Below are 27,103 nucleotides of genomic sequence, written 5' to 3' on the forward strand. Positions count from 1 at the left end.
GTGGTAATGTTACTCTGAGAAGTTGGCCCTATCCCTAGATCCACAGAATTGGTGCAATGTTTCTTCCTTAGAAGAGAGTCAAGATGTAAGGACAAAAATACCATAGCCTTTTCTAAGGGATATGAGATTATTTGAGAAAGAATATGGGAGAATTTCAAGCCTATAGATGTTATTGAAAATGAGATTTTAATGGTGTGCAGCTAAGAGGAAAGTGGTGACAACTCAATGAGAGCAAAAAACAAAATGGTAGATAAAACTGAATTTAACAGAGAGAATCAAGGAAAGAGACAGCTAAGAAGGGCTCCTTTTGAGGTCTTACCTGACCTCAAAAAACCTGTAATACCACCCTGGCCAAAGGGCTCAAATTTAGTTGAATCAGACCATGGAGTAATTTACTCCTCCATGATGTTATTGAAAGAATAGAACAATCATCTAGCAATTAGGTGAAACTAAGAGCTGAGCATGGTATCAGTAGATTCAGACCAACTTAAAAACTTAATGGGGAGTTGGGAAAGAGACAGAGATCCCAGCTAAAAACACAATCATTCCAGGAGGATCAGAGTGACTGTGTACATATCCAAGGCTGTGCCCTCCAAGGAGTGACATCAAAGACTGCACAGGGAAAACAGATGTCACTGAAATAATCCAGCCAAGGAACTAAGCAAATAAATAAACAAGCAAGAAACAAGACTTTGGTGGGGGGAGGCTGAGATTTAGTGTCCATAGCTACTAAAATACATGATCTAAAATGCCCAGTTTTCAACAAAAAACTGAGATATGCAAAGAAACTGGAAAGGATGACTCATATTTAGGGGGGAAAGGCATTAGAAACTGCCTGTGAGAGGTTTCAGATGTCTGGCTGAGCAGATAAAGACTTCAAAGCAGCTATTATAAATATGTTCAAAGAGCTAAAGAAAACCATGTTTTAAAGAAAGGTATGATAATAACGTCTCATCAAATAGAGAATATCAATACAGAGATAGCAGTTACATTTAGAAAAAGAAGAAAAGGACAATTTCAGAGCTGAAATGTACAATAACCAAAAAGACAAACATCAGTAGAGGGGCTCAAACAGTAGATTGGAGCAGGCAGAAGAAAGAATTGAACAGATATCAATAATGAAGGTACAATCTGAAGAACAGAGAGAAAAAAGAAGAAAAATGAACAGAGCCTCAGAGAAACAAGAGTACACCTCTAAATGCACCAATGTATGCATAATGGGAGTACCAGAAGGAAAGGAGAAAGGAGTAGAGGATATATGTTTAAATAAATAATACCTGAAAATTTTCCAAATTTGGTGAAATGCATTAATCTATACTTCTAAGAAACTCAATAGATTTTAAGTTTGGCAGATACACAGAGATCCACATCCAAATATGTGATACTAAAGATGATGAAAGTCAAGGACAAAGAAAATCTGAAAGTATCAAGAGATAAATGACCACATACATAAGAACCCAATAAGATAAATAGCTGACTTCCATGTTTTTTCTAAAATCCAGAAGACAACGGGATGACATATTTAAAGTACTGAAAAATGAAAACTATAAGTTGAGAATTTTATAACAAGCAAATTGATTTTTCAAGAACGAAGACATTTCCAAATAAACAAAACAGAGAAGATTTGTTTATTAATGGTCCCGTTTTATAAGATACATTAAAGGAAGTTCTTCAAGCTGAAATCAAGTAATACCAATAGGTCAACCAGGAAATTAAAGAAAGATTGAAAAAATTAATGGAAACAAATAAAAATGAAAACATAACTTTTCAAAATTTTTGGGACACAGCAAAGGTGGTCCTGAGAGGAAAGTACATAATGATACAAGACTTTTTCATGAAATCAAGTAATACCAGATATTAATACAAAACTACCAAATAGTATTTATAAAGGTAATTTTGTAGATAATTACAAAAGATGCTGTAGTTCCACATTTCCTTTCTTTCCATAACTTATTTTAAAACAATTGCATAAGCCAAAAAGTAAATGATTATATTAATGAACTGTAATGTTTAGAAATGTAATATATTTGATAATAATGACAAAAATGGAAGACAGATGGAAGCAAAGCTGTTTGGGAGTAAGGAAATGACACCAGCCAATAACTCAAAACCACAGGAAGAAAAGAAACCTAGAAATGCTAACTGTAAAAGTTCACATAAAAACCTATAAATACATAATTTCTCATTATTTCTCTCATATTTTCTAAAAACCATAAAATTATTACAAAAATGTATTGTGGGTTTGCTACATATGTAGATTGTATAACAAACATAACAACACAAAAGGAACAGGAAATAGAGCACATAAAGGAGTAAAGTTTCTATATTTCACTAGAATTAGGTAGTATAAATCTGAAACCAATTCTGATAAGTTAAGATATATGTTGTAAACTCTCAAGCAGCAATTAAGAAAGCAATTAATGAGAATGCTTTCTTAATTTAATGAAATTTTAAAAATATAATGAAAAAATTATTAAGGAAATTAAAATGCTATACTCAAAAACAGTCAGTTGATAAGAAAAGAAAGCAGTAAAGAAGAAATGGAGGATCAAAAACAACAGAAGACATACAGAAAACAAAGTAAAATGGCAAATATAAATCAAGACATATAAATATCATTAAACAACTCATCAAAGGCAGAGATCCAATGAAGTGCCCTCTATAGGAGATACTCTTAAGATCCAAAGATGTAAATAGGCTAAAAGTAAATGGGATAAAATCATATATCAAGAATTATCTGTAAGCTGAGTGACCATTCTAATGTCAGATAAATTAGACTTTCAAAACAAAAAAAAATGCTACTTCAGATAAAGAAGTACATTTTATAATGATAAAAGTATTGATATATCATGAAATTATGACAACTATAATCATAATCATATATAAAAATTCCAAAGTAGGTGAATAAAACCCAAAGAAAATGAAACAGTAAGATTAAAGTGAGAAATAGACAATTCAATAATAATTGCAATGTTTCAGTGACTAGAACAGCTAGGCAGAAGATCAACAAGGAATGGAAAAGCTGAGCAATACTTCAAAACAATTGGGCCTGACAAACATCTATAGAATATTTCATCAACAACAGAATACACATTCTTTCCAAGCAATATTGAACATTTTCCAGAATAGCCATATGCTATGCCATAAGATAAGACTCAATGCATTTAAGAGTATGTATATAGAAAACAAAGTGTATTTTTCAATTACAATGGAAAGAACTCAGTAACAGAAGGAAATCTGGGAAATTCACAAATATGTAGGAATCAAACACTACACTGTCAAAGAACCAGTAAGTCAAAGAAGACCTCCCAGGTGATAATGGAAAATACTTTATGATGAATGAAAATGAACACACCACACACCAAAACTCAGAGGATGCAGCAAAATAAATACATAAAAGGAAATTTAAATCAGGAAATGCTTATATTAAAAGAGAAAAAAGACATATCAATTACCTAACCTTCCACCTTAAGACATTGGAAAAAGAGCAGATTAAATCTAAAGCAAGTAGAAATAAAGAAATGATAAAAAATAGTCTGAAAATTGATTAAACAAATACAAAATAGAGAAAATCAACAAAATCAAGTGTTGGTCTCTTTGTTCCTATGTATAACCCAGGAAAGTTAAAGCAGGAGGAATTAGAATATTTGAATAGACCAATTACTGGCAATAAAATGGAATCAATTAAAAACAAAAAACAAAAAACCTCCCTCATAACAAAAGACCAGGACCAGGTAGCTTCACAGGTGAATTCTACCAAATATTTTAAGAGTTAAATCCTACTAAATATTCAAAGAGTTAATACCAATTCTTCTCAAACTGTTCCAAAAAATACAAAAGGAAGGAAAACTTCTAAGTTCATTCTATGAGGCCAGTATCACCCTGATACCAAAAACCAAATGGACACCAAATACGCGCACACACACACACACACACACACACACACACACAAAGAGAACAAAAGATCAATATCTCTGATAAACACAGATGCAAAAATCCTCAACAAAATACTAGCAAACTGAATCCAACAATATGTTAAAAAAAAATCATTCATCACAATCAAGCGGGATTTGTTCCCAGGATGCCATGGTGGCTCAATATTCATAAAATAATCAATGTGATACATCAACAAGAGAAAGGATAAAAACTATATGATTATTTTAATAGATGCAGAAAAAGCATTTGACAAAGTACAACATCCACTCATGATTAAAAAAAAAAAAAACCCTCTGCAAATTAAGTCTAGAGGGAATATACTTCAACATAATAAAGACCTTATATGAAAAATCCACAGCCAACATTATACTTAACAGTGAAAAAAGAGCTTTTCCCTTAATACCAGGAACACGACAAGGACCTCCATTCTCACCACTTTTACTCAACATAGTACTGGAAGTCCTAGCCACAGCAATCAGATAACAAAAAGAAATAAAAGACATCCAAACTGGTAAGGAAGAAGCAAAACTCTCATTATTTGAAAATGACATGAGACTATAGAAAAGTCTAAATACCCTCTCAAAATATACTAGAACTGGTAAATGAGTTCAGTAAAGTCATAAGATACAAAATCAATATACAGAAACTGTTGCGTTCCCATATACTAATAATGAAGCAGCAAAAGTGAAATTAAGAAAACATTCCCAATTATGAGTATACCAAAAAACAACAGAATATCTAGGAATGAACTTAAAGAGGTAAAAGACCTAAATCCTGGAAACTATAAATATTGATGAAAGATATTGAAGACAATACACACTCAAGGATTGGGAAAAGAAATATTGTTAAAATGTCTATACTAACCAAAGCAATCTACAGATCTAATGCAATCCCTATCAAAATACCAACAGTATTTTTCACAGAACTAGAACAAACAATCTTAAAATTTGTATGAAACCACAAGAAATTTTGAATAGCCAAAGCAGGGGCACCGGGGTGGCTCAGTGGGTTAAAGCCTCTGCCTTCGGCTCAGGTCATGATCCCAGGGTCCTGGGATCGAGCCCCGCATCAGGCTCTCTGCTCAGCAGGGAGCCTGCTTCCTCCTCTCTCTCTGCCTGCCTCTCTGCCTACTTGTGATCTCTATCTGTCAAATAAATAAATAAATTAATAATCTTGAATAGCCAAAGCAATCTTGAAAAAGAGAAACAGAACTGGAGGTATCACAATTCTAGACTTTAAGTTATATCATAAAGCTGTAGGAGTCATAACAGTATGATACTGACACAAAAAATACATACATCACTAGAAAAAAACAGAAAACCCAATTCATTCAGAAATGAACCCAAGATTATATGTTCAATTAATCTTTGACAGAGGAGGAATGGATATTCAATGGGAAAAAAGACAGTCTCTTCAACAAATGGTATTGGGGAAACAGGACAGCTACATGCAAAAAAGAGTGAAGCGGGACCACTTTCTTGCACCATTCATGAAAATAAACTAAAAATGGATTAATTACCTAAATGTGAGACCTGAAACCATAAAAATCCTTGAAGAGAGCCTAGACAGTAGTTTCTCTGACACTGGCCATAGCAACATTTTTCTAGATATGTCTCCTAAGCCAAGAGGAAAAAAAAAAAAGCAAAAATAAACTATTGGGACTATATCAAAATAAAAAGATTCTGCACAGCATAGGAAACAGTGAAGAAAACTAAAAGGCAACCTACTGAATTGGAGAAGGTAATTGCAAATGATGTATCTGATAAAGGGTTAGTATCCAAATCTTAAAAAAAAAAAAAAAAAAAAAACCTTATATAGGGCACCTGGGTGGCTCAGTCAGTTAAGTGTCTGCCTTTGGCTCAGGTCATGACGCCAGGATCCTGGGATTGAGTTCTGCATCTGGCTTCCTGCTCAGTGGGGAGTCTGCTTCTCTCTCTCCTCTGCCCCTCTCCTCTGCTCATTCTCTTTCTAAATTTCAAATAAATAAATTCTTAAAAAAGAAAAAGAGAGAGAGAGAGGACATAAAACGCAACACCAAAAACTCCAAATAATCCAACTACAAAATGGGCAGAAGACATGAACAGACATTTCTCCAAAGAAGAGGTATAGATGGCCAACAGACACATGAAAAGATGCTAATCATCACTCATCATCAGGGAAATGCAAATCAAAACCATAACGACATATCACCTCATACCTTTCAGAATAGCTAAGATCAACAACAAAAGAAGCAAGAGGTGTTGGTGAGGACGTGGAGAGAAAGGAACCCTTATGCACTGCTGGTGAAAAGTCAAACTGGTTCAACCATTATGGAAAACAGTATGGAGGTTCCTCAAAAAATTAAAAAAAGAACCACCATATGATCCAGTAATCACATTAGTGGGTTTTTATCCCTAAAATACTAAAACATTAATTCAAAGGGATACATGCACCCCTATGTTTATTTTAGAATTATTTACGATAGCTAAATTATGGAAGCAGCCCAAATGTTCATCAAGAGATGAATGGATAGCTGGAGAGAGAGAAGATGGTGGAGGAGTAGCAGACTGAGATGACATCAGGTCTCAGGAGTTCAGCTAGACAGTTATCAAACCATTCAGAACACCTACAAACCCAACAGGAGATCGAAGAGAAGAGCAGCAATTCTAGAAACAGAAAATCAACCACTTTCTGAAAGGTAGGAGATGTGGAGAAGTGCATCCAAAGTGATGGGAAGATAGACCATGGCGGGTGGGGGTGGGGGGGCGGGAGTCAGCTCCCAGCAAGTGGTGGAGCAATGAAGCACAACATTCGAACTTTTTAAAAGTCTGCTCCACTGAAGAACATTGCTCCAGAGGCTAAGCGAGGTGGACCTCTCGCGGGGACAGTGTGTTCTCAGGTCCCATGGGGTCACAGAAGGATCAGGGGTGTCTGAGTGTAGCAAAGCTCACAGGCATCAGGGTGGAGACCCCAGCTACAGAGATGGAGTGGAGGACTGAGCTCTCAGCTCAAGGTTACCTTAAACCATGATCTGAGGCACAGTTAGGCCACTGCTCTTCGAGCAGAGACCCCACAAGTGGCAGATCCGGGGAGACTCACCTTTCTTCTCTGGAGGCAGGAATCTGCTGGATTTGGAAACTCCAAATGGGGCTGTGCGCCAGAGACAGAAATACTTGGTCACAGGCCAGGTGAGCTCAGAGCATGGCTGGAGACCAGGGAGACAGAAGTGATTGAGTGCTTTTCTCCAAAGGTACACTGAGGCGTGCCACACTCCGAGGTCTGGGCTCCTCCCGGGCTGGAGATTGGGAGACTTCCATTATCATTCCCATCCTCCAGAGCTCTACGGAAAGCATTCAGGGAACAAAAGCTCCCCAGAGAGAACCTGAGCAGATTACTTAGCCCTGCCCCAGGCAAGGGTGGGGTGCAATTCTGCCTTGGGCAAAGACATTTGAGAATCACTACAACAGGCCCCTCCCCCAGAAGACCAGCAAGAAATCCAGCCAAGACCAAGCTCACTGATCAAGGAGAACAGTGGAATTCCAGAGGAGGGGAAAGCAAAGCATGAACTTCATGGCTTCTTCCCCATGATTCTTTAGTCTTGCAAAGTTAATTAATTTTTTTGATTTTATTTTTTCTTATTCTAATTTTTCTTAACTTTTCCTCTTTCTTCTTTTAACATTTTTTAACTGGTTTAACTTGACAATACCTTTCTAAAAAAAATCTTTTTAAACCTTCATTATTATAGTCATACTTATGACTATTATAGTCATATTACAGTCATATTTATTATAGTCATATTTTTATTTTATTTATTATATTTTTATTATACTCATATTTTATGACTTCATTGTATCTAATTTTATTTTTTGTATACTATAGGGTTTTTTCTTCTAGAAAAATTTGGGGTACAATTTCTTCTAATAGATCAAAATATACCCTTAATCTAGGACAGGGCTTTGTTCTGGTCTCCAGGCAAGCAAATTCTCTCCACTTCCTTTTTCCTTCTTTTTCCAACCAACTCATATTATCAATTGCTTTTTTAGTATTTTTTTTTTAATTTTCATCTTTACAGTCATATTCCATCCCTTCATCATGTTTAACCCTTATTTTTGTATATATATAAGTTTTTCTTTCTTTAAAATTTTGGAAGCTATTTTCCAGTGATGGAAGGAAATTTTTCTTTGCCTTGTACCCCTGGGGCTAACAATGAGACGAATGGATAAAGAGGAAGTCGTGTACATAAACATATAACATCATGGAATATTACGCAGCCATAAAAAAGAATGAACTCTTGTCATTTACAATAACATGGATAGATCCAGAGAGTATAATGATGAGTGAAATAAGTCAGAAAGAAATTAATATGATTTTATGCATATGTGGAATTTAAGACACAAAGGAAAAAAGAGACCTTTTTTTAAGACACAACAGAAAAAGAGGCTTTTAACTATAGAGAACAAACTGATGGTTACCAGAGGGGAGGTCAGTGGGGAGAATGGGTGAAATAGGTGATGGGGATTAAGAAAACATTTCTCATGATGAGCACTGGGTAATGTATAGAATTGTTGAATCACTATATTGTACACCTGAAAAATAACACTGTAAGTTAACTATACTGGAATTAAAATTTGATAAAAAGAAAAAGAAGAATTAATTCTTCACAAACTCTTCCAAGAAAGTGAAAGAGGAGGGAATACTTCCCAATTCACTTTACAAGGCTAGTATTTCCCTGATATCAAAACTGGAATAAGGACCTCAAAAGAAAATGATTAGGTCAGTTATCTCTTATGAAAACAGATGAGAAATTCCTAACAAATCAAGTCAAATCTAGCAACATATAAAAAGAATGATACTACCTGGCCAAATGGGATTTCTCCTAGGAATGCAAGGTTGTTTCAACATACAATAGTCAACCAGTGTGATACACCGTATCACTACAGTAATGGACAAGAGCCTCAGGATCACCTCAGCACATGCAGAAACATTTCAAAAACCAACACCCTTTCATGATAAAACCACTTAATTAAGACTAGAAGGGCACTTCCTTAACTTGACTAAGGCATCTATAACACATTCACAGCTAACACACTTAATGATGGACTGAATGCTTTCCCCCTAAAATCAGGAATAAGACAAGTGTATCTACTCTCATCACTTTTTTTTTCTTTCATCACTTTTATTTAACATTGCTCTAGAAGTTTTAGACAGGGTAATGAGGCAAGATAAATAAACAGCATCCATATTGCCAAGGAGGAAGTAAAACTATGTTTATTTGTAGATGACATCACAGTGTATATAGAAAGTCCCAAAGAATCCCGTAAAAAAACTATTATAGCTAATAAATGAGTTAAACAGGGTTGCAGGATACAAGACCAATTTATAAAAACTACAGGCAAAACTTAGTGATTTATTTGGGTTCCACATCTGGGGGATCTTTTACTGGACAACTCTCCCTTGTCAGAAACCTTCTTTATCTTGAGTTGGAATCTGTTACTCTATTAATGTCTCCTGGAATAACACACTGACGTCATTCCTCTTTCATGGAGCTCTTTAAATATTTAAAGATAGTTACCATAACTTCACATTCTTTTCCTAGCTACCTTCATTTTCCTTGTGTGACATGATTTAAATGCTCTTTTTCCCCCCTGTTTTTTGCCTCCTACTCCTATATAGATTAAAAATTTACCTTTTTCAAACAGAAATTTAAAATCTTTTGGTGTTAATATTATGCTTAGGTACTTTATGATTCTATGGGGTGGTTTAGAAATTACTACATAATCTACATGAGTCATATTGAACTCATGATGGTTGAATAAAATACCGAGGTCTTTTTCATATGACATCACCAGCTTCTATTTGCATTTCTGGACCTAAAATTTATAAATTCATCCCAGTTAATTTTTTTCTTATTCATTTGAGCCCATAGCTCTAATGTATTTGGTCTCCTTTAAGTATCTTTGTATAGTATAGAAAATGCCCTCTCTTTTTGACATAAGCATAATTTCTCTGTCATATGATGAAAATAGTGAACAGGAAATCCCAAGAGAGGGCTCTGGCAAACCATCAGCTACTTCTCTTGAAAATATCAATATTACAATTATTACTTCTTGCGCATGATTTTTTTCAATTAGTGATGAATCTTCCTAACCATGCTATATTAATCTAGCTTACATGTCTCCATCTTATAATGCTGATGTTCACATAGACTTTATAAAATCTCTTGATGAGAGTAAATTTCTCCTAGAAAGCATACTCTATACTGGAAATCACAGAGATGGCATAAAGGATGTGTGCAGAGAACTCTGAAAATAAAATAAAACAGGAGCAAAGTCATGGAAATACACTATTTCACAAATAAAAGTTATTCTGGCACTGGTACGGACCCAGACAGCTAATATAACCAATGCTAGCAGCAGTGTATGGAGGCCACATGCTTGTGATCCATTCCTTCACTTTGTTATGTACAACCATTTGTTTCCAGGGACCAGCTGGAAAGATTAAAAATGAAAATGAGTGATGGAAGGAAAAATAGGCTCTGAACAATTTGCAATCCATGTTATTGCACCTTTCAAACAAACCTAAAATTGGCAGAGATGTTTTTCCCCCTAAATTTATCTATAATCTTTGACATAAAATTCCATATAGGAAATTTACATTTTTCTATTTACTTATGCTTTTTGCAATATTCTGGTCAAGAAAATTCAGAGAAACAGCATCCATTTTTTTTCACAGTGAGGGAAAAATAAACAAATATGAAATACCTGTGGGCATCTGGCAGCACTATAGCAATCTCCAGCTGTGGCAAATGGCACTGCTTTTCCAAATATTGTTTGGGCAAAAAGAAGATCTGTGGCTAAAAAAAATAAATGAAACTTTTTAGCTCTGAAGAGTTGCATATTTTCCAATCTTCACTGCAAAACATACAGTCTTCATATTATATTCTTAAATATATTTATATAATTAATTCTAATTTTTAAGTGAATATGCTATGTAATTATAGTACACATCAGGTTTTTGATAAATAACTTTTAATACAAAAATGTTTATCTCAAAAGTTGCCCTATAAATTGCAGGTACATGTATAAATTAATCGAGGTTTTACGAAACTAAATGCGTTGTTATATTTTACATTATACGGAATATCTAAAGTAAAGTGGGGTCAGGAGCAAATTATAGAAGGAAAAACATTGAAGGTTAATACATCATGACAAAGCCACACATGAGTGCTTATAGACCATATATGTGATGTATATATATGAATTCATTTAGGCAACTCAAAAACAAAAGCATCCAACTAAAATATTTGCTATTTTGATTTCTAATATTACTGCATTATATTATTATTTTCTTTTGAACATTACTTTTGCCAACATCATTAGCAAAATTTCCCGATTGGCAATAATGCTGGAGATTCTATATGAAGTATCAAAAATAGAGACATAGGCTCAAAGGTTGGAAAGAACACTAAAAGTCAACTGGTCCATTCACTTATTCATGCTTGAATCAAATAATACTCTAACCAACAGTCTTCTAGTCAGGGGCTCTCACCTCCACTAATGTTGTTTCAAATCACTTCACCTTTCAACAAGACTGAAAGATCACTGCATGCCCCCATGATGACACCAGTTCCCTATGGGTAATCTTCAAAGGTAGCATTCCTAGAAATATCATATCACCAAGGACATGTTTTCAAGACTAGGAGGCTTTCAGTTATGTGCCAGAGTCAGCTTGTACCAAATCCTGAGAACCAGTTGGGTGTATCTCTTTCAACATCATGTACAATAAGCTCGTGTTTGTAGCTTGAAGTTGGCATGGTGGGGATATATATAACCAAGGATATTGGTAAATGCTATAAGTCAGACTTTGTTTCCTGGTTGTTAAATGCTGGTTGTTAAACAAGTATCCACACATCACTGCTTCCACTGGAACTTATGGATTAGGTTAAGGCAGAGCAGACACAAATTTCAAATCAAGCATCCTTTGCTACTATCTCCCCCATCATTACCTGGATAACCCACAGATAGCTCTAACTCAACACCCTCAAATTAAATGCATTATCTTTTTCTCCAGACTTATTTCCTCTGCTGTATTTCTCATCTCACTGAACTATGTCACCATCTGCCCTGTTATTTTGGAAAACTTTCCAAATATTCTATGTTGCTAATCCCCATGTTCCTTCTGTCTGAAACCCTACAGAGTGTACCTCTTCAATATTCTCCCTATTCTGAACCATACCCCTATTTTAAAGTCACATCATTTTCTATCTGGATTATTATATTAGCTTCTTAACTACTTTCATGGATACCAAGTCTGGTCCTTCCCCTGCTGAAACTTTCCCCCAGTGGTTCTCATAACTTATAAAATCAACTGTGTAATTAGTACACATTGTTCTTAATGATCTGCTCTCTGGGAACTTCTCTAACAAGCTGTCATCTCGCAACCTTCATTTAATTTATGTTTAGAGAAAAATGGACTTTTTATTTTTTTTTTAATTTTATTTTTTATAAACATATAATATATTTTTATCCCCAGGGGTACAGGTCTGTGAATCGCCAGGTTTACACACTTCACAGCACTCACCATAGCACATACCCTCCCCAATGTCCATAATCCCACCACCCCAACCCCCCTCCCCCCATTAACCCTCAGTTTGTTTTGTGAGATTAAGAGTCACTTATGGGGACTTTTTATTTTTTAATGGAACCAAGATGATTCACCTTTCCAGGCTTCTGTTCATGCTGGTCCATTCTCCTGAAACTCCTTTTCTCTACTTCAGTTAATTCAAATTTGTCTTCAAGATTTCCTCAAGACAGTTTCTTAAGGAAAGTTAAAGACTTTTTACTCAACAAATATTTATTTAGAATCTATTGGGAATACAATATTATTTTAAGTACTCTAAGAACACATCAGTGGAAGGAGGAGAGGCTGATGGAATCTGAATCTTACCAGAGTGAGACAGGCAATAAAGTAAATATTACATTATAGTAGGGGTGGTACTTGTTATAGCAAAAAAAAAAAAAAAAAAAAAAAAAAAAAAAAAAAAAAACCAGTTAAAAGAAGGAGAGAAAGGATTTTAGGAGTGGAGAGTGTTACAATACTGAATTGTAGGAATACTACAATTCTAGTATGCATAATAATCCAGGGGGAAATGGTGTGGACTCAGATGAAGGTGGTAGCAATGAGGTAGTGAGAAAGTGATATTTGATATCACCTTTAGATATTTTTAGATATTTAGATATCTGATAGCTTAGGCTGCCCCAACAAACCACCATGAGCTATGGCTTAACTAACATAAATACATTTCTCTAACATCTGGAGGCTGGAAGGGGGAGATCAGTGGGTCAGTATGGTCATGTTCTGGTGAGGGTCCTCTTCCTGGCTTGCAGATGGCCATCCTCCTCACTGTGTCCTCTTTTGGCAGAGAGAGCTCTAGTGTCTTTTCCTCTTTTTACAAGGGCATTAATCCCATCATGAGGGTCCCACCTTCATGATCATACCTAAACCTAATTATCTCCCCATAACCAAATATCATCACATTGGAGATTAGGGCTTTATCATAAGAATGTTGGGAGACATGATTTAGTCCACAGTAACATGTATGTTAGAGCTTCACCTCACAGAATTTGATGATGGACTGCATGTTGGTGTGAGAGAAATGGAGGAGCTAAGATGTTGCTAGATTTTGGCTGGAGTATAGGAAGAGAGGCTATGGGAAGAAATACTGAAAGTAGTTGGGGATATATTGAATTTGATATGTGAATGAGACTTTCATGTGGATTTGCTGAGTCAAGAGCTAGATATTGGAGTTTAGAGTAATAGTCTAAATTGGAGATATATATTTGGATACATCATTTGAAATCTGTAAGTAGAATGAGATTCCCAAAGGGATGACCGTGTCCTAAAGCTCTTCAACATTCAGTGTTAGGGAAGATGAAGAGGAACCAGTCAAGCTGAGAAACCATGAGAAAGACAGGAGAAAGAGGCCAGGACAGGAATCAAGTAAGATGAAAACCAAGAACTTGTCACTGGATTTCAAGAAATGGAGGTAGAATCAGTAATTTAAGAGGGAAGGGAAAGTTTGCTGAGGAAATGTTCTCGAATAGGTACAAAGTGATGAAACTGAAGCACAAGAGAGGGCTGCCTTAGGTGGGAGTGGGAATAGTTCACCCACAGTAAGCAGGAGAGAAGGAAAATTATATAGGTAAAAGTTTGGGAAGCTTGTAAATGGGGTGATGTGGTGGGTTGTGGAAAAGCTCTTCCAGTAGTTTTTATTTTCTCATGAGATAGGAAGCAAGATCATCAGCAATGAGTAGACAAAGTGGAAGTGTTGGAAATTTTAGAAATTGGAAACTAAAGGAGAAGATGTTAGTTAGGCATTTAAGGGTGTGGGGATGGAAATGAACTAGGGAAGGGCAATAGGATACTCACACAGCATGTAGCTTAGTAGTCATGCATTTAAGGGGAGATCAGTCAGAAGGGCAGTATATAGGGGGTCACACTCATGTTGCATGTTGCAACTGGAGCACAGGGGAAATGTTTAATCAGGACTGGGTTTTCGCCATCCAAACTGGAGAAAGAAAAGAGAGATCAGGGAGTTGAAAATGTATTGTATTGTATTGTATTGAGTTGACATTGTATTCTCAGGGCCCAGCCAAATGCCTGGCAAATGGCAGAGTTGTTTGATAAAATAACGGTATATAACAGCTTAATAAACAGCAAATAAGTTACCAAGTTCCCCTGTGTACTTAGCAATATTACAACATACAGTATTAAATAACAACCAGCATTTACTGAGCATTTCCTATATGCAAGGCACTTACTAGGTATGTTACGAGTATTATCTTTTAATCCTCACCAAATAGGAAAAAAAGAAAAAAAAGGAAACAAAGAAGAAAGGAAAAAACACCTGAGAGGCACCTTTTACAGAGGAGGAAATTTGGGCTTAAAGAGATATTTCCAAGGTCACGCAACTGGTAAATGGATGCAAAGAATTTACTCCCAGACAGTCTAACTCCAGAGTCGTAAACATAACAGTAAAATGCTTCCCCAGTGCAGTAACAATGGGTGTTCAGTAAATAATAACTCATCATCAAGTGACTGTGATGTAGAGATTAGGTACTCATGCATTCTAGGTCTCAATAATTTTTTTTGTTTCTTTCTATAGTCTATGCACCACGCTAGGTACTGGTGATTCAATTGGAATTTACAGTGTCTGCTTCCAAAATGAACTTCTTTCCCTTTTCCTATGGGTATGCAAGTTCTAGGATGGAAGGCTGCCTCATGTTCAGTGTATATTAGGTTCTGTAAATATGTTTTGATTTTACTAAATCTCTGAATTACTTCCTAGAAAGGCAGCAGGTACAGAAGCTGGGATCTGTGGGTGGGACTTTATCCCTCAACACCAATTACTAACTGTATGAATTCAGACAAGTCACTTAACTTTCTAAGTACATCTGAATTTCATCACTAGCAACAATGTGAGGCAATTCTGCCTTAACTAGTACGGAGTTATAAAAAAGATCAAATGAGACAATTTATGGAAAAATACTTGACAAACTGTGAGCAGAAATTAATGTTAGTTATTACCTTAAGCCCTGCAAAAGGCTTATACAATTATGTTGAGGATATTAACTTCCTCGTCCCTAATGTAATTGGGGATTTTAAGGTAGAGGCTTATATCTTAGAAGGGCAGCATCTTATCACTGTTTTTACGACTACATTTTTATTAAGGGTCCCCATGGCTCATGCTATTGCAAAGGAATTATGTACTTATTAAAATCTTTTTAAAAAATTAAGTAATTATTGCACAATGCTAGGCTCTTCTCTATACCCTGGCTATCACATTATGTCAGAATATTATTAGAATGTCTTTAGCAAATAGAGACTTTCTGTTTTAGAGATTTGGTACTTACTTTTATTTTTTCTTTTTAAAGATTGTATTTCTCAGAGAGAGAGAGAACAAGCAGGGAGAATGGCATTCAGAGGGAGAAGCAGGCTCCCCACTGAGCAAGGAGCCCGATGTGGGACTCGATCCCAGGACCCTGGAATCATGACCCGAGCTGAAGGCAGACACTTAACGACTGAGCCACCCAGGTGTCCCGGCACTTACTTTTTTTTTTTTTTTTTAAAGAAGAATAGTTCATTTATTTATAATCCATTACCGGCACTTACTTTTAATTTGCATGGAATTGAGATCAATTCTTATTTTGCGGAAAACAGTGTATCCAGCAGCCAGGTAGTCATTTTTACACGCACAGTCTTGCCTTCTACTTCCATTAAAAGGGCATTCATATGGATTTTGTAGTCTGAAACAACATTAGAGTATTTTTAGTATTAGATGCAGTAATTCCCCCATCATGTAGATAAATAGTAAACTTCAGAAATGGGAAGATATACTCTTCAGTATTTTAGTGTCAGTAAGTTAAATGAGAAAGAAGTTAAAGTCACTCAAGATTAATATATAGTTCTCAATGGGACGTTCAAGAATGGTTTATGGAAAATAATTCACTATTGTTCTCCTAGTTTTTATTACTGGTATTAATTTCATTTCTATTAAAATACACCTAGCTCTTAAACTCTTCTCTATTGTTCCACAGCTCACCCTCAGTATTCTTCTTAGTCAATCTCTGAGCACATGTTAATACTCAAGTCTTCAGTATTCAACAGGCATGGACAACGCCTGGCTTAGGTCCTACTATATCCACCTGCTCCTAAATTACTTGTCCCACTTATGAGATACTCAAGGGTCACTCTGAAAGCTGGAAGTTGTAATTCTCTTGATAGAACATAAAAATGCACAGATAAACCAAAAAATCTTATACCTAACACCATACACTTCTGAAAAGTTGTCTTCTTCACTTTTGGCCAATGTTATATATTCCTTGGGGTTCACCAAGTACATGTCTGCACAATAGATCTAAAGGGAAAATGCAAACATTTAGAAAAGCTTTTTCCAGTCAACAGCCAATGTTAAAATCAAATGCAAACTGTTTTCAAAATACCTTTATTATTCTTCCATTAATGTTAAGGTAATAGTCACCGTCCTTGGTAATGTTTTTTTTTACTTGGATTTCTTTGCAGCTTGTAAATGTTTTACCTTCAAGGACAAGTGAATACAACTTATCGACAATGAACAAATTACAAACAGATCATGGATTTAGCTCAATCACACAAATATTAATATACTTTGAAAAAACAAACATCTTGTTTTGTGGAACGTATGACTGCTACAAATACTTTCAAATTTTTAATTAAAACTCCCAAGGAACACTTAGGTATTAAGTAGATTTTTAAAGTCTATTACTTACAGTCATTGATGTAACATTTCTTTTGAGCATCTGGTTTTAAACGCTTTAAACATAAGTTACTGGACAAACCACTTTCAGCCATGCATTCTACTCTTCTCTCCATTGTCCCAGCTCCACAAGTCACTGAGCACTGTGAAGAGTACAGTTTGGCAGTGAAATATATAATGGATAAAAGGATACTGGGATCATGACCTGAGCCGAAGGCAGATACTTAACTGACTGAGTCACCCAGGTATCCCTTCATATACATTAATTATTATTAATTAATAATCATGATTATTAATAATGCATTAATTAATAATTGTTGATTAATTGTTAAGACTACAGAGCTTTTCTCATTGTTATATGCTAAGATTGCAAAGCAATATTCACTTGCTTTCTATCAAATTGGAAATGGAATATAGTGCCAATGACTTTCATTACTCACACATCAGATTTACTCTTTAATTAACCAATAAATAGTTCTTAAGCATCTACTCAAAATGCAAGGCACTGTGCAAGACTCTCAGAGGAACAGAAATAAGTCATTAGTTACAGTCCCTGCTTATAAGCAGATTATAGCAAGCATAAAAAAATAAGTATTTATACAAGTAACCGATAGTGGTTTTTATAGACAAAAGGGGAAGGAGACAGCTCTGAGATCTAGTTAGACAGAGATTACCAGGTATCCTACACCTAGAAAAGCTCATTCAAAAGGCTTTCAGTTCATAATTACATACTGACCTTGCTCCATTTCCCCACTTTCCAAGTGGCCACATGCAAACAGCTCCTAAAATTGCATTTGTAAACCTGAGGGGAAGGCAGCACAGGACATTCTCGATAGTCTATAGGCCAAAGTTGATGAAGCTTATATTTCTCAGTAGGCCAGATTGCAACGCAATATGTAATCCTTTGTCGGTAACTAAATCCACAGTTACCTGCACACTGGAAAATACACCATTATAAGGGGAGAAAAAGATGTCTTTAAACTTAACTAGGGCCTACTACTTGCCAGGTGCTTAATATATACTAAGCTATAGACTCCGCACAATAATCTTATTTATTAGCTTAATTTGCAGATGAATAAACAAATGTTCAGAGACATTAGGTAACATTTCCAGAGTTGAGCCAATAAATGGAAAGGATGCAGATTCATGCTTGACTGTCTATTTGTAGTGCCTATGCTTTTTGGTTCTGTTTTCCATTACATTGCTAAGAACAGTTTAATTGGATGAAGCCTTATCTCCCAGTAGGCATAACTTCAGAGAAATGGAACATATTAGGAGTTCTTACCTGAAATAAAGAATAGTTATTAGCCTTAACTTACTAGCAACTATATATAAGTTAGCATACATTTATCTTAAAACCTATAATGTGATGTATAATACCACTTGACTAAAATAAATGAGTGATGTAGACATAAAGATCCAAAAAAGGGCAAACAGATTTTTGCTTCCAGCAATAATGGAGTGACAAGAAATAAGTTGCCTTCTAACCTGAAGCAATAAAAACATCTGGAAAAAATATAACAAACAATGACTTTTCAGACACTGGACATTAGGCAATGAAGTGATACCTGGGAGATGGAAATAAAAGAGTGATCCTATAACTGCTCTAGTCTGCTAGAAACACAAGGGGACAGCAGAGTTCTGACCATTGTACACACATATGTGAAGACACCAAGTGAGGCCAAAAAATGAACCAACCGAAAGATAGAACTTACTGTATCTGGTACTCACATGGGACTAAATAGAGTGCCTGTTCCCTCCAGTCAGACTGGAAAACTTCATATACATGGGATAATAGGTAGAGTACTCAAAGGGGTCTTGACAGAGTAGAGGGGAAATAATTAACCTTAGACCAAATAATGCACTGGTCTGACCTAACAAATCTTAAGAGTAAGACATGAAAGGATTACACTGTTTCCACACAAAATAACTTCATTCTAGAATGAAGCTCATAATGTATACATAGGAATAAAAAATATCCAATAGCCGGGGCACCTGGGTGGCTCAGTGGGTTAAAGCCTCTGCCTTCGGCTCAGGTCATGGTCCTGGTGTCCTGGGATCGAGCCCCACATCGGGCTCTGTGCTCTGCAGGGAGCCTGCTTCCACCTCTCTCTATCTGTCTGCTTCTCTGCCTACTTGTGATCTCTGTCTGTCAAATAAATAAATAAAATCTTTAAAAAAAAAATCCAATAGCCAAAAAAGGTAAAATTCATGTCTAACATGCAATTAGCTGGCATGCAAAGAAGCAGGAAAATATAACCTATAATGAGAAGAAAAATTCACCTATCAACACAGACCAAGAGGGTGAGTGAAAACAACTAAGTAAGGACAAGTGAAAATTCTGTCCTCTACAAAAGCAATGAGGAAACTGGCAAAATTTGTCAGATTTAACTTTCCCAGAGCCTTGAAAATTAACTGAAGGCTTGCAGCAATCCAGGAAGCATTTATTCAAGAAATAAGGCTAAATCTCAGGATGAAGAGGGGACTTTGTGGTGTTTTGACTTACCCTATACCCATTCTCCCCTCTCTAGCTCCACAGTAGCCTTCAAAATGAATAGTCCTGCAAACATGGTGAAAACCAGCAGCCTGGCCACCACAAGAGAGGTGGAACTGGGTTGGACATCCTTCAAAGCCTCCTTCCCACAGAATTATCATAATTTGAACTGTTTGGTAGTTTTTTAGAAGATCCCACTTGCAAGGCTGTCTTTATTCGACTTGACTTAGAGCTTGCCTGCACCAGTGCTAAAAGCCTTTTCCCTAGGGGTGTTTGTTGAACCCAATTAAAGGCTACTGTTTAACTTTGCAGCCTCCAGAGCGGGGATAACAGATGGAGCAAAAAATAGGATAGTCAAAAAAGCTTAAAAGGAAAATCTGGGAAATGTCTGTAACAGCTTTGAAAAGCTCCAATATATTCACAGGAACTAAAAGTCTGTGGACATGCATAAGGTTGTGCACAAGTCCAGGACTTCACACATGCACAGGAAGCACCTGGGAAGGGCCTACACTCTCACCTCTGACTGCCATCTAAGCTATGAACAAAAGCAGGACATTAAGCTTATGGAAGAGTTGTCAACTCCCTGGCTGAGTGTTAAAGGTGCCTCCATTTACAGAGCTTCTTGGCAAAGGTTGGAGATTGTTTCTAGGTAGCTAAGGAAATCAGTATTGAATTATTAGCTCACAATTATATTAATCAAGCAAAACTTCGGTGACTACATGTGACAAAGGATACAGACTTTACAGTGAGTTTAAAAAAACTCACCAAACAAGCAAACAGCAACAACAATACATTCTGGTATGGAGAAAGAAAGAACAGAACTGGAACCAAGAGACTGAATTAATAATCAAAAAAACTTCACAAAAGAAAAGCCCAGGACCACAGCCTTTGTTGGTAAATTCCATCAAATGTTTGAATAGGAATTAGCATTAACCTTTCTAAATTTCTTCCAAAAGAAAGAAGAGTAAGGGACACTTCCTAATTTATCCTACAAGGCCATTATATCCTTCATACCAAAACTAGGCAAAGATGTTACAAGAAAAGAAAACTCTTATGAATGTAAATATAAAAATCCTCGACAAAACACTATCAAAAACTTCCAGAAACAAACAAAAAGGGTTACTTAACATGACCAAATAAGACTTATTTCAGGAGTACGTAAAATAGGTAGGATTGCAAAATGGTGAAACAACTGTGGAAAACAGTTTTGAATTTCCTCAAAAAATTAAACAGTTCCCATAATACTCAGAAATTTTACTTCCAGGTATTTGCCCAAGAGAAATGAAAATATTCATAATAAAACTTGTACACAAATGTTCTTAGCAACATTATTCAGAATAGTCAGAAAGCCAATCAACCCAAATATCCATCAACTGATGGATAAACAAAATGTAGCATATCTCTAAAACGGAATAGTATTCATCCATAAAAAGAAATGAATGATGGTTCTATACTACATCATGGATGAACATTAAAAATACCATGCTAAGTGAAAGAAGCCATATACAGGAGACCACATATTGTATGATCCAGTTTATATGAAATGCCCACAGCAGGAATATCCACAGACGCGTAATAAAGGTTAAGTGGTTGTCTGGGGCTCAGGGGAAGAAGGCAATAAGGAGTGACTGACTACTCATGTGTATGGAGTTTCTTCTTGAGGCGATAAAATGTTCTAGCATCAGATCATGGTGATGTAATGGTTGCACAAACTTGAGAGCACACTATAATTCTCTCAATTATAAATGCACATACATAGATGTTAGAATTAGCAGAGAAGGACATTAAAAAGTTATTACTAATTGTAGTATATTCAAAAAGTAGAGACATGAAAGAACTAAAAAAAACTGAAATCAAAAACTTCTAAAGATAAATATTACACTGTCTGAGATTAAGAAAATTAGAAAGGATGGGAATTAATGGCAAATCAGACATCACAGAAGATTAGCGGACTGGAAGCTATTCATATACTGAATTATTATTTAATAATCAAAGGAATAAGCTAATGATACATACTGCAACCTGACTGAATCTCAAAATACTTAAACTCATCAAAATAATTAGGAGCCACCTGAGTGGCTCAGTCGGTCAAGTGTCTGTCTTCAGCTCAGGTCATGATTCCAGAGGTGGGGGACCAAGCCCTACATTGGGCACCCTGCTTGGCAGGGAGTCTGCTTCTCCTCTGCCCCTCACCCTGCTCAGGCTCTCTCTCTTTCTCTTTCTCGCAAATAAATAAATAAAATCTTCAAAAAAAAAAATCAGACAAAAAATAGTACATACTGTGTGATTTCATTTATGCAAACTCCAAAAAAGTGCATAATATAGGGAGGGGTCCCTCACATAGCAAACAGATTAGCTTACCTATAGTTAGGAGGGAGAGGGGAAGGAAGTATAAGGTAGCACAAGGAAGCATTTGGGGGTGATGGAGATGCTCTTGATTTTGAATATAGAAATGGTTTTATAGGTGTACGCACCCATCAAAACTTAGCAAGTTATATATACACTTTCAATATGTGTGGTGTATTGTTTGTCAGTTATACATCAAAACAGCTGTTTTTAAAAAGCAGGTAACTCCTCAGGGCCAGTCTGCCAAACTGTTCTGCTCATTGATTTCACACTTGCCCCAGCTGACGCTTCAGAACTGAACTAGAGTTTAACACACACGTTTCTATTACTGTCTCTGCACCATCCACCTGTCAGTGGTTCCATTCCCTAGACTGATAGGCATACCATTATCTGCCCCCATTTTCAAAAATTTTTTTTAAGATTTCACTTATTTATTTGAGAGGCAGAGAGAGAACAGAGACAGAATGAGCAGAGGGGAGGGGCAGAGGGAGAAGCAGACTCCCCGCTGAGTGGGGAACCCCCCAAAGTGCCATCCCAGGACTCCGGGATCATGACCTGAGCTGAAGGCAGAAGTTTAACCATCTGAGCCACCCAGGTGCTGCCCCTCCACCCCCCTACCCCATATTCAAATTTAGACACAGTTTCAACTGCATCAAATTTGAAACTCGGTTGTTTTTTCCAGAAGCAACATTTCTCAACTTTCTTGGCCTTACCTGTGACGAGTCTCCTGTTACCACAATATACCTGCAGGAAGGGTTCTCACACTTTTTGATCGAAAGAGGTCTGGTTGAAGGATCACAGAAACTCTCATTCACTTGAATGTTTTGCGCATTGGTGCACTTCACTTGCCGATGTGTCTCTTTTTTGGTACATGACGATGAACACTAGAAGTGCAATGACAAAATGAGCAACGCATTCTTTCAGGCAGTGTCTTTGAAACCTTAGGGGTCAGTACTCACATTCAGCCACTGTCCTGCCACCCACTGGTACTGGACGCAGTCCTGCTGCCAGCATTGCCGCTGAAAATAAGGCCGGGTGGATGGATCACACATTTCATCAGTCACCCGACCGACGCCTCGGAGTCTACAGTACACATCCCTTTGCTGAACTCCAGAGCCGCAGGTCACAGAGCACTGCAGAGAGGCCCAAAGGATTGGAACAATTAGCTAACAAATATCGAATTATGTAAAGATGGCGAACTAGTGCCATAGCCTATTTTCTTGTTTCTTTTCAACATAGCCTGATATTACATCAGGCACTAGAGAGAAAATACATGCAATTAGTACTTTTAAGACTGTCTAGTGTGAAGCGTCCATACAAATGTGCAAATAAATTTTCTTTATTTTGCAGTATCTACTCAAGCCTTACGGCAACTATTGACAAGTTACATGACAAGTTCTATCAGTCAGTCCATCCCAACAGATAACTCTCTATTCTGACTTAAACGTTCTTAAGAGCTTTTAAACTCGCTGCACAAGGAAACTACTTTGCTACGTTGCTTTTAAACATCACTTAAATCCTTAGACTATCTGTATCATCTCCCTCCAAGGAACAATAATTTCCAAGATTGTGTTATACTCGTCCTTATAATTGCAGCACAAACTTTGTACAGTTTGAGGATCCAAATATTTGCTAATCTGTTGATTCATGACTATCTTCCAATGGACAAGTGCTTGGGAAGCTGGTTGCATAAACTATAAACATAGACCATCTTGTTGTCTTAGCCTCCCCAGGTCTCATTTTCCTTATGTGCACAAAGAAGATTCTGTATTATTTGTAAAATTTCATAGAACACTTCCATACATGTATTCCTGATAACAGCTCTGCCTCTGACAAGCAGTGCTGAGGACCTGAGGCTCAGAGATGGTAAGTCACTTGCCTGAGCTCCTGCCTCTAGTTATAAGATGAAGGTCAGTTCTTTCTGATTTCAGACACTGAGCTGTCACTGTGCTCCCTTAGGTGGGTGGGGAAGGATTTGATAACCTCTCAGAGCCTTTCCAGCTCTAGAATACAGCGTCCTATTACAAGAGAGCGTGGCTATAGCCAAGAGCTATGGTGCCAACACTAATAAAGTGTGGAGAATGCCCAGGGTATTTATTTAATTTGCAAGTTTGGTTTTCTCTGCTGCTTGTGATTCCAGAAAGGATTGGAAGTCCTACTGAGGAATATCTATGGTCTCATCACTGTTTCCTGTGATACTGTAAGGTCTGTTGGGGCATCTGGGTGGCTCAGCTGGTTAAGCATCTGATTCTTGATTTCTGCTCCAGTCATGATCTCAGGGTCATGAGATGGAGCCCCACATCAGGCTCTGCACTGAACAGTGAGTCTGTTTGAAGATTCTCTTCTCTTTGCCCCTGCCCTCATTTGTTCTCCTTCTGTCTCTCTGACTCTCTTGAAAATAAATGAATAAATCTTAAAAAAAAAAAAAATCAGGTCCTTCATCACGTTCTGAATTTCTGCAGGAGCTCAGAACAATGAATTTATTTTTTGACAACAATAAACATATATCTGCAGAATAAGGATTTACCATGAATGAAAAAATATTTAGATCCCACAATAACTAAGAACTTGGTTCACCCTATAGACTTGAAATCCTTCTACAAACTGTTGTACCATTTTACTCTAAATGCCCTTGAAAGTTTAGAATTATAAACAGTATAAGCAGTGGGTATAAGCAGTAATCACTGTCTTTTTTTTTTTTTTTTTTTTTTTTTTTTTTTTTATTTTTAAAGATTTGTATTTATTTATTTGACAGACGGAGATCACAAGTAGGCAGAGAAGCAGGCAGAGAGAGAGGAGGAAGCAGGCTCCCTGCTGAGCAGAGAGCCCCATGCGGGGCTTGATCCCAGGACCCTGGGATCATGACCTGAGCTGAAGGCAGAGGCCTCAACCCACTGAGCTACCCAGGTGCCCCAGTAATCACTGTCTTGAAAGAGAATTTATATCTATTTTTTAACCTATGAAAAACAGTATTACCTACCTAGCTTATACTTACCTTTGTTTTATGCTTCAGCAGTTGAATTTTGCCCCCATTGAGTGTTTTCACAAAAAAAAAAACCAGCTCCATGTGTGGAGAAAACAATAATTTAGTGTGTGTTTTATGCAGGGCATAATATTAAGTAGACTAAAATGTCTGGAGATAGTTTAGCTTATCTGAACCTCTTGTGAAAATGTTTAGCCTATAGAATAAGGCTCTTGCAAATATTTTTCAGAAATAATTTCAGAAATATAAGCTATATTTGGAAAACTTCCTGCCTCTAAACCTGAAAAAAAAATTTCCTGGAAAAACATAATTCACAAAACATAGCTTAACAAAAACTTCTAGCAGACAAATATAATTTTATAAAATTCAATAAACCACAGTGTTTTACTGGTCCTCTGGCCATAGCACATGTTTAGAAAAATCTGCTGTGACCATGGGTAACTACTATTGTGGATTTCTTCCCTAAAAGAAAAAAAAAAAATGGACTATTTGGAAGAAAACAAATAACTTTTTGTTTTTCAGCTTTTTTTAAAAGAGTACAAAAAAGTAAACTGATACAATTTTAGATTTGAACAAAAAAGAGAACATATGGCTTAAATGAAATATTTCTTAGCCCAATGTCATCAATAGTGCTAACTGCCAGATCCAACAAAAATGTTTCAAATCTTTTCTTAATCTCATGGACACATTCAGCAGCATTAACCTGCTTCTCTTTGTACCCTGTGAGTGCTCTGAGCAGTTTTTTCTATGCACCAATTTTCTAAATCTGTTCTCTTGACCTTGACATTTATGTTTGCATGTGTTTATAAAAATATTTTATGTATTTACAGAAATTGTATGTGTTTTCTACATAGATACGTCAAGGGCACCTCAAATTCGATATTTCCAAAGTAGAATCTCTGCCTGGCCAGGTCCCCCTACAGTGGTGGATGCTGTGAAGATACAATTACTCACTCCTTAGCTGAGTGACTTATTAGCATGAATTCTCAAGGTACACCTCTAAGTCTAAAACATGCACCCTTATTTAACAGCTTCATAGAACTACATACTTGTAAGTATGTTCTATATCATCTTTTTAAAAAATCCAGATAGCTAATGTAAAGCACCAACACTGCATAATTTAATTCAGACAGGATAATCAGTCAAATATCCTATTTATATGTAATATACTATAACACTGCACAGACTGGCACTTGAAAGACTGGACAGTGGAATTGGAGAAGGTGAATTTTAGCCAACCCACAGGTACTGTAGCCATTTTAGCTATTGCAGAGCAGACTTAAAGAAATGTTAGAATGCGTATTGCAAAAATAAGTTCACCAAACTGCTATTTCGTAAGCCACTTAAAATGCAAAAGGGAAGTGTTCTCTCTTTGTGCATTACTTATTAGTTCTTATTAAGATTTAGGTCTTGAGGGGCACCTGGGTGGCTCAGTCATTGGGCATCTGCCTTCAGCTCAGGTCATGATCCCAGGTCCTGGGATCGAGCCCTGCATCGGGCTCCCTGTTCATCATGGCGCCTGCTTCTCCCTCTCCCTCTGCCACTCCCTCTGCTTGTGTTCCCTCTCCTGCTGTGTCTCTCTCTGTCAAATAAATAAATAAAATAAAAAAGATTTAGGTCTTGACATTGGGGAGGGTATGTGATACGGTGAGTGTTGTGAAGTGTTTAAGCACTTGTGTTGATGCACAAACCTGTACCCCTGGGGCTAATAATACATTATATGTTAATAAAAATAATTTTAAAAAAGAAATTAATCCTAAAATTGTATGACAAAAAATTATCATTCTTAATGGTTCAGCATCTTAAATTCTGGGAAGATCTAGATTGAATTCTAGACACATTTAAGGAAACGAAACCCATAATATTAATATTTGAAACAAAAAGTCTGCATTTTAAGATCTTATATATTCTTCATGTTTTATATAATTTAGCCAATTAAAATAAGATTCTACTTTTCTTACTTAAAAAAAGATTTTGGTCTTGATTTCCACATAGTTATTTGTAACTATGGCTTATTTCAAGAGAGTCAATCATGCAGCAGTAGTATTAGCAATATAGGGCTTTTGGAGTT

The 27,103-nt window shown here is 36.4% G+C and overlaps 1 protein-coding gene across 1 annotated transcript in view; it reads right to left on the reverse strand.

The window, feature by feature from the left end:
- Positions 1 to 27,103, reverse strand: part of LOC111157931 (ADAM metallopeptidase with thrombospondin type 1 motif 20) — a 181,166-nt gene that overhangs the window by 20,082 nt on the left and 133,981 nt on the right. Inside the window, exons 30-37 of the mRNA XM_022519672.1 lie at positions 23,009 to 23,182; positions 22,763 to 22,933; positions 17,946 to 18,146; positions 17,223 to 17,352; positions 16,917 to 17,011; positions 16,737 to 16,831; positions 16,087 to 16,220; positions 10,677 to 10,768 (exon numbers count right to left, since the gene is read on the reverse strand). Coding sequence (XP_022375380.1) covers positions 10,677 to 10,768; positions 16,087 to 16,220; positions 16,737 to 16,831; positions 16,917 to 17,011; positions 17,223 to 17,352; positions 17,946 to 18,146; positions 22,763 to 22,933; positions 23,009 to 23,182 — 1,092 coding nt within the window. The remainder of the gene's footprint in view (positions 1 to 10,676; positions 10,769 to 16,086; positions 16,221 to 16,736; positions 16,832 to 16,916; positions 17,012 to 17,222; positions 17,353 to 17,945; positions 18,147 to 22,762; positions 22,934 to 23,008; positions 23,183 to 27,103) is intronic.

The sequence above is a fragment of the Enhydra lutris genome, unplaced genomic scaffold (genome assembly GCF_002288905.1).
Source record: "Enhydra lutris kenyoni isolate GAN:26980312 unplaced genomic scaffold, ASM228890v2 scaffoldscaffold56, whole genome shotgun sequence".
Classification (NCBI taxonomy): domain Eukaryota; kingdom Metazoa; phylum Chordata; class Mammalia; order Carnivora; family Mustelidae; genus Enhydra; species Enhydra lutris.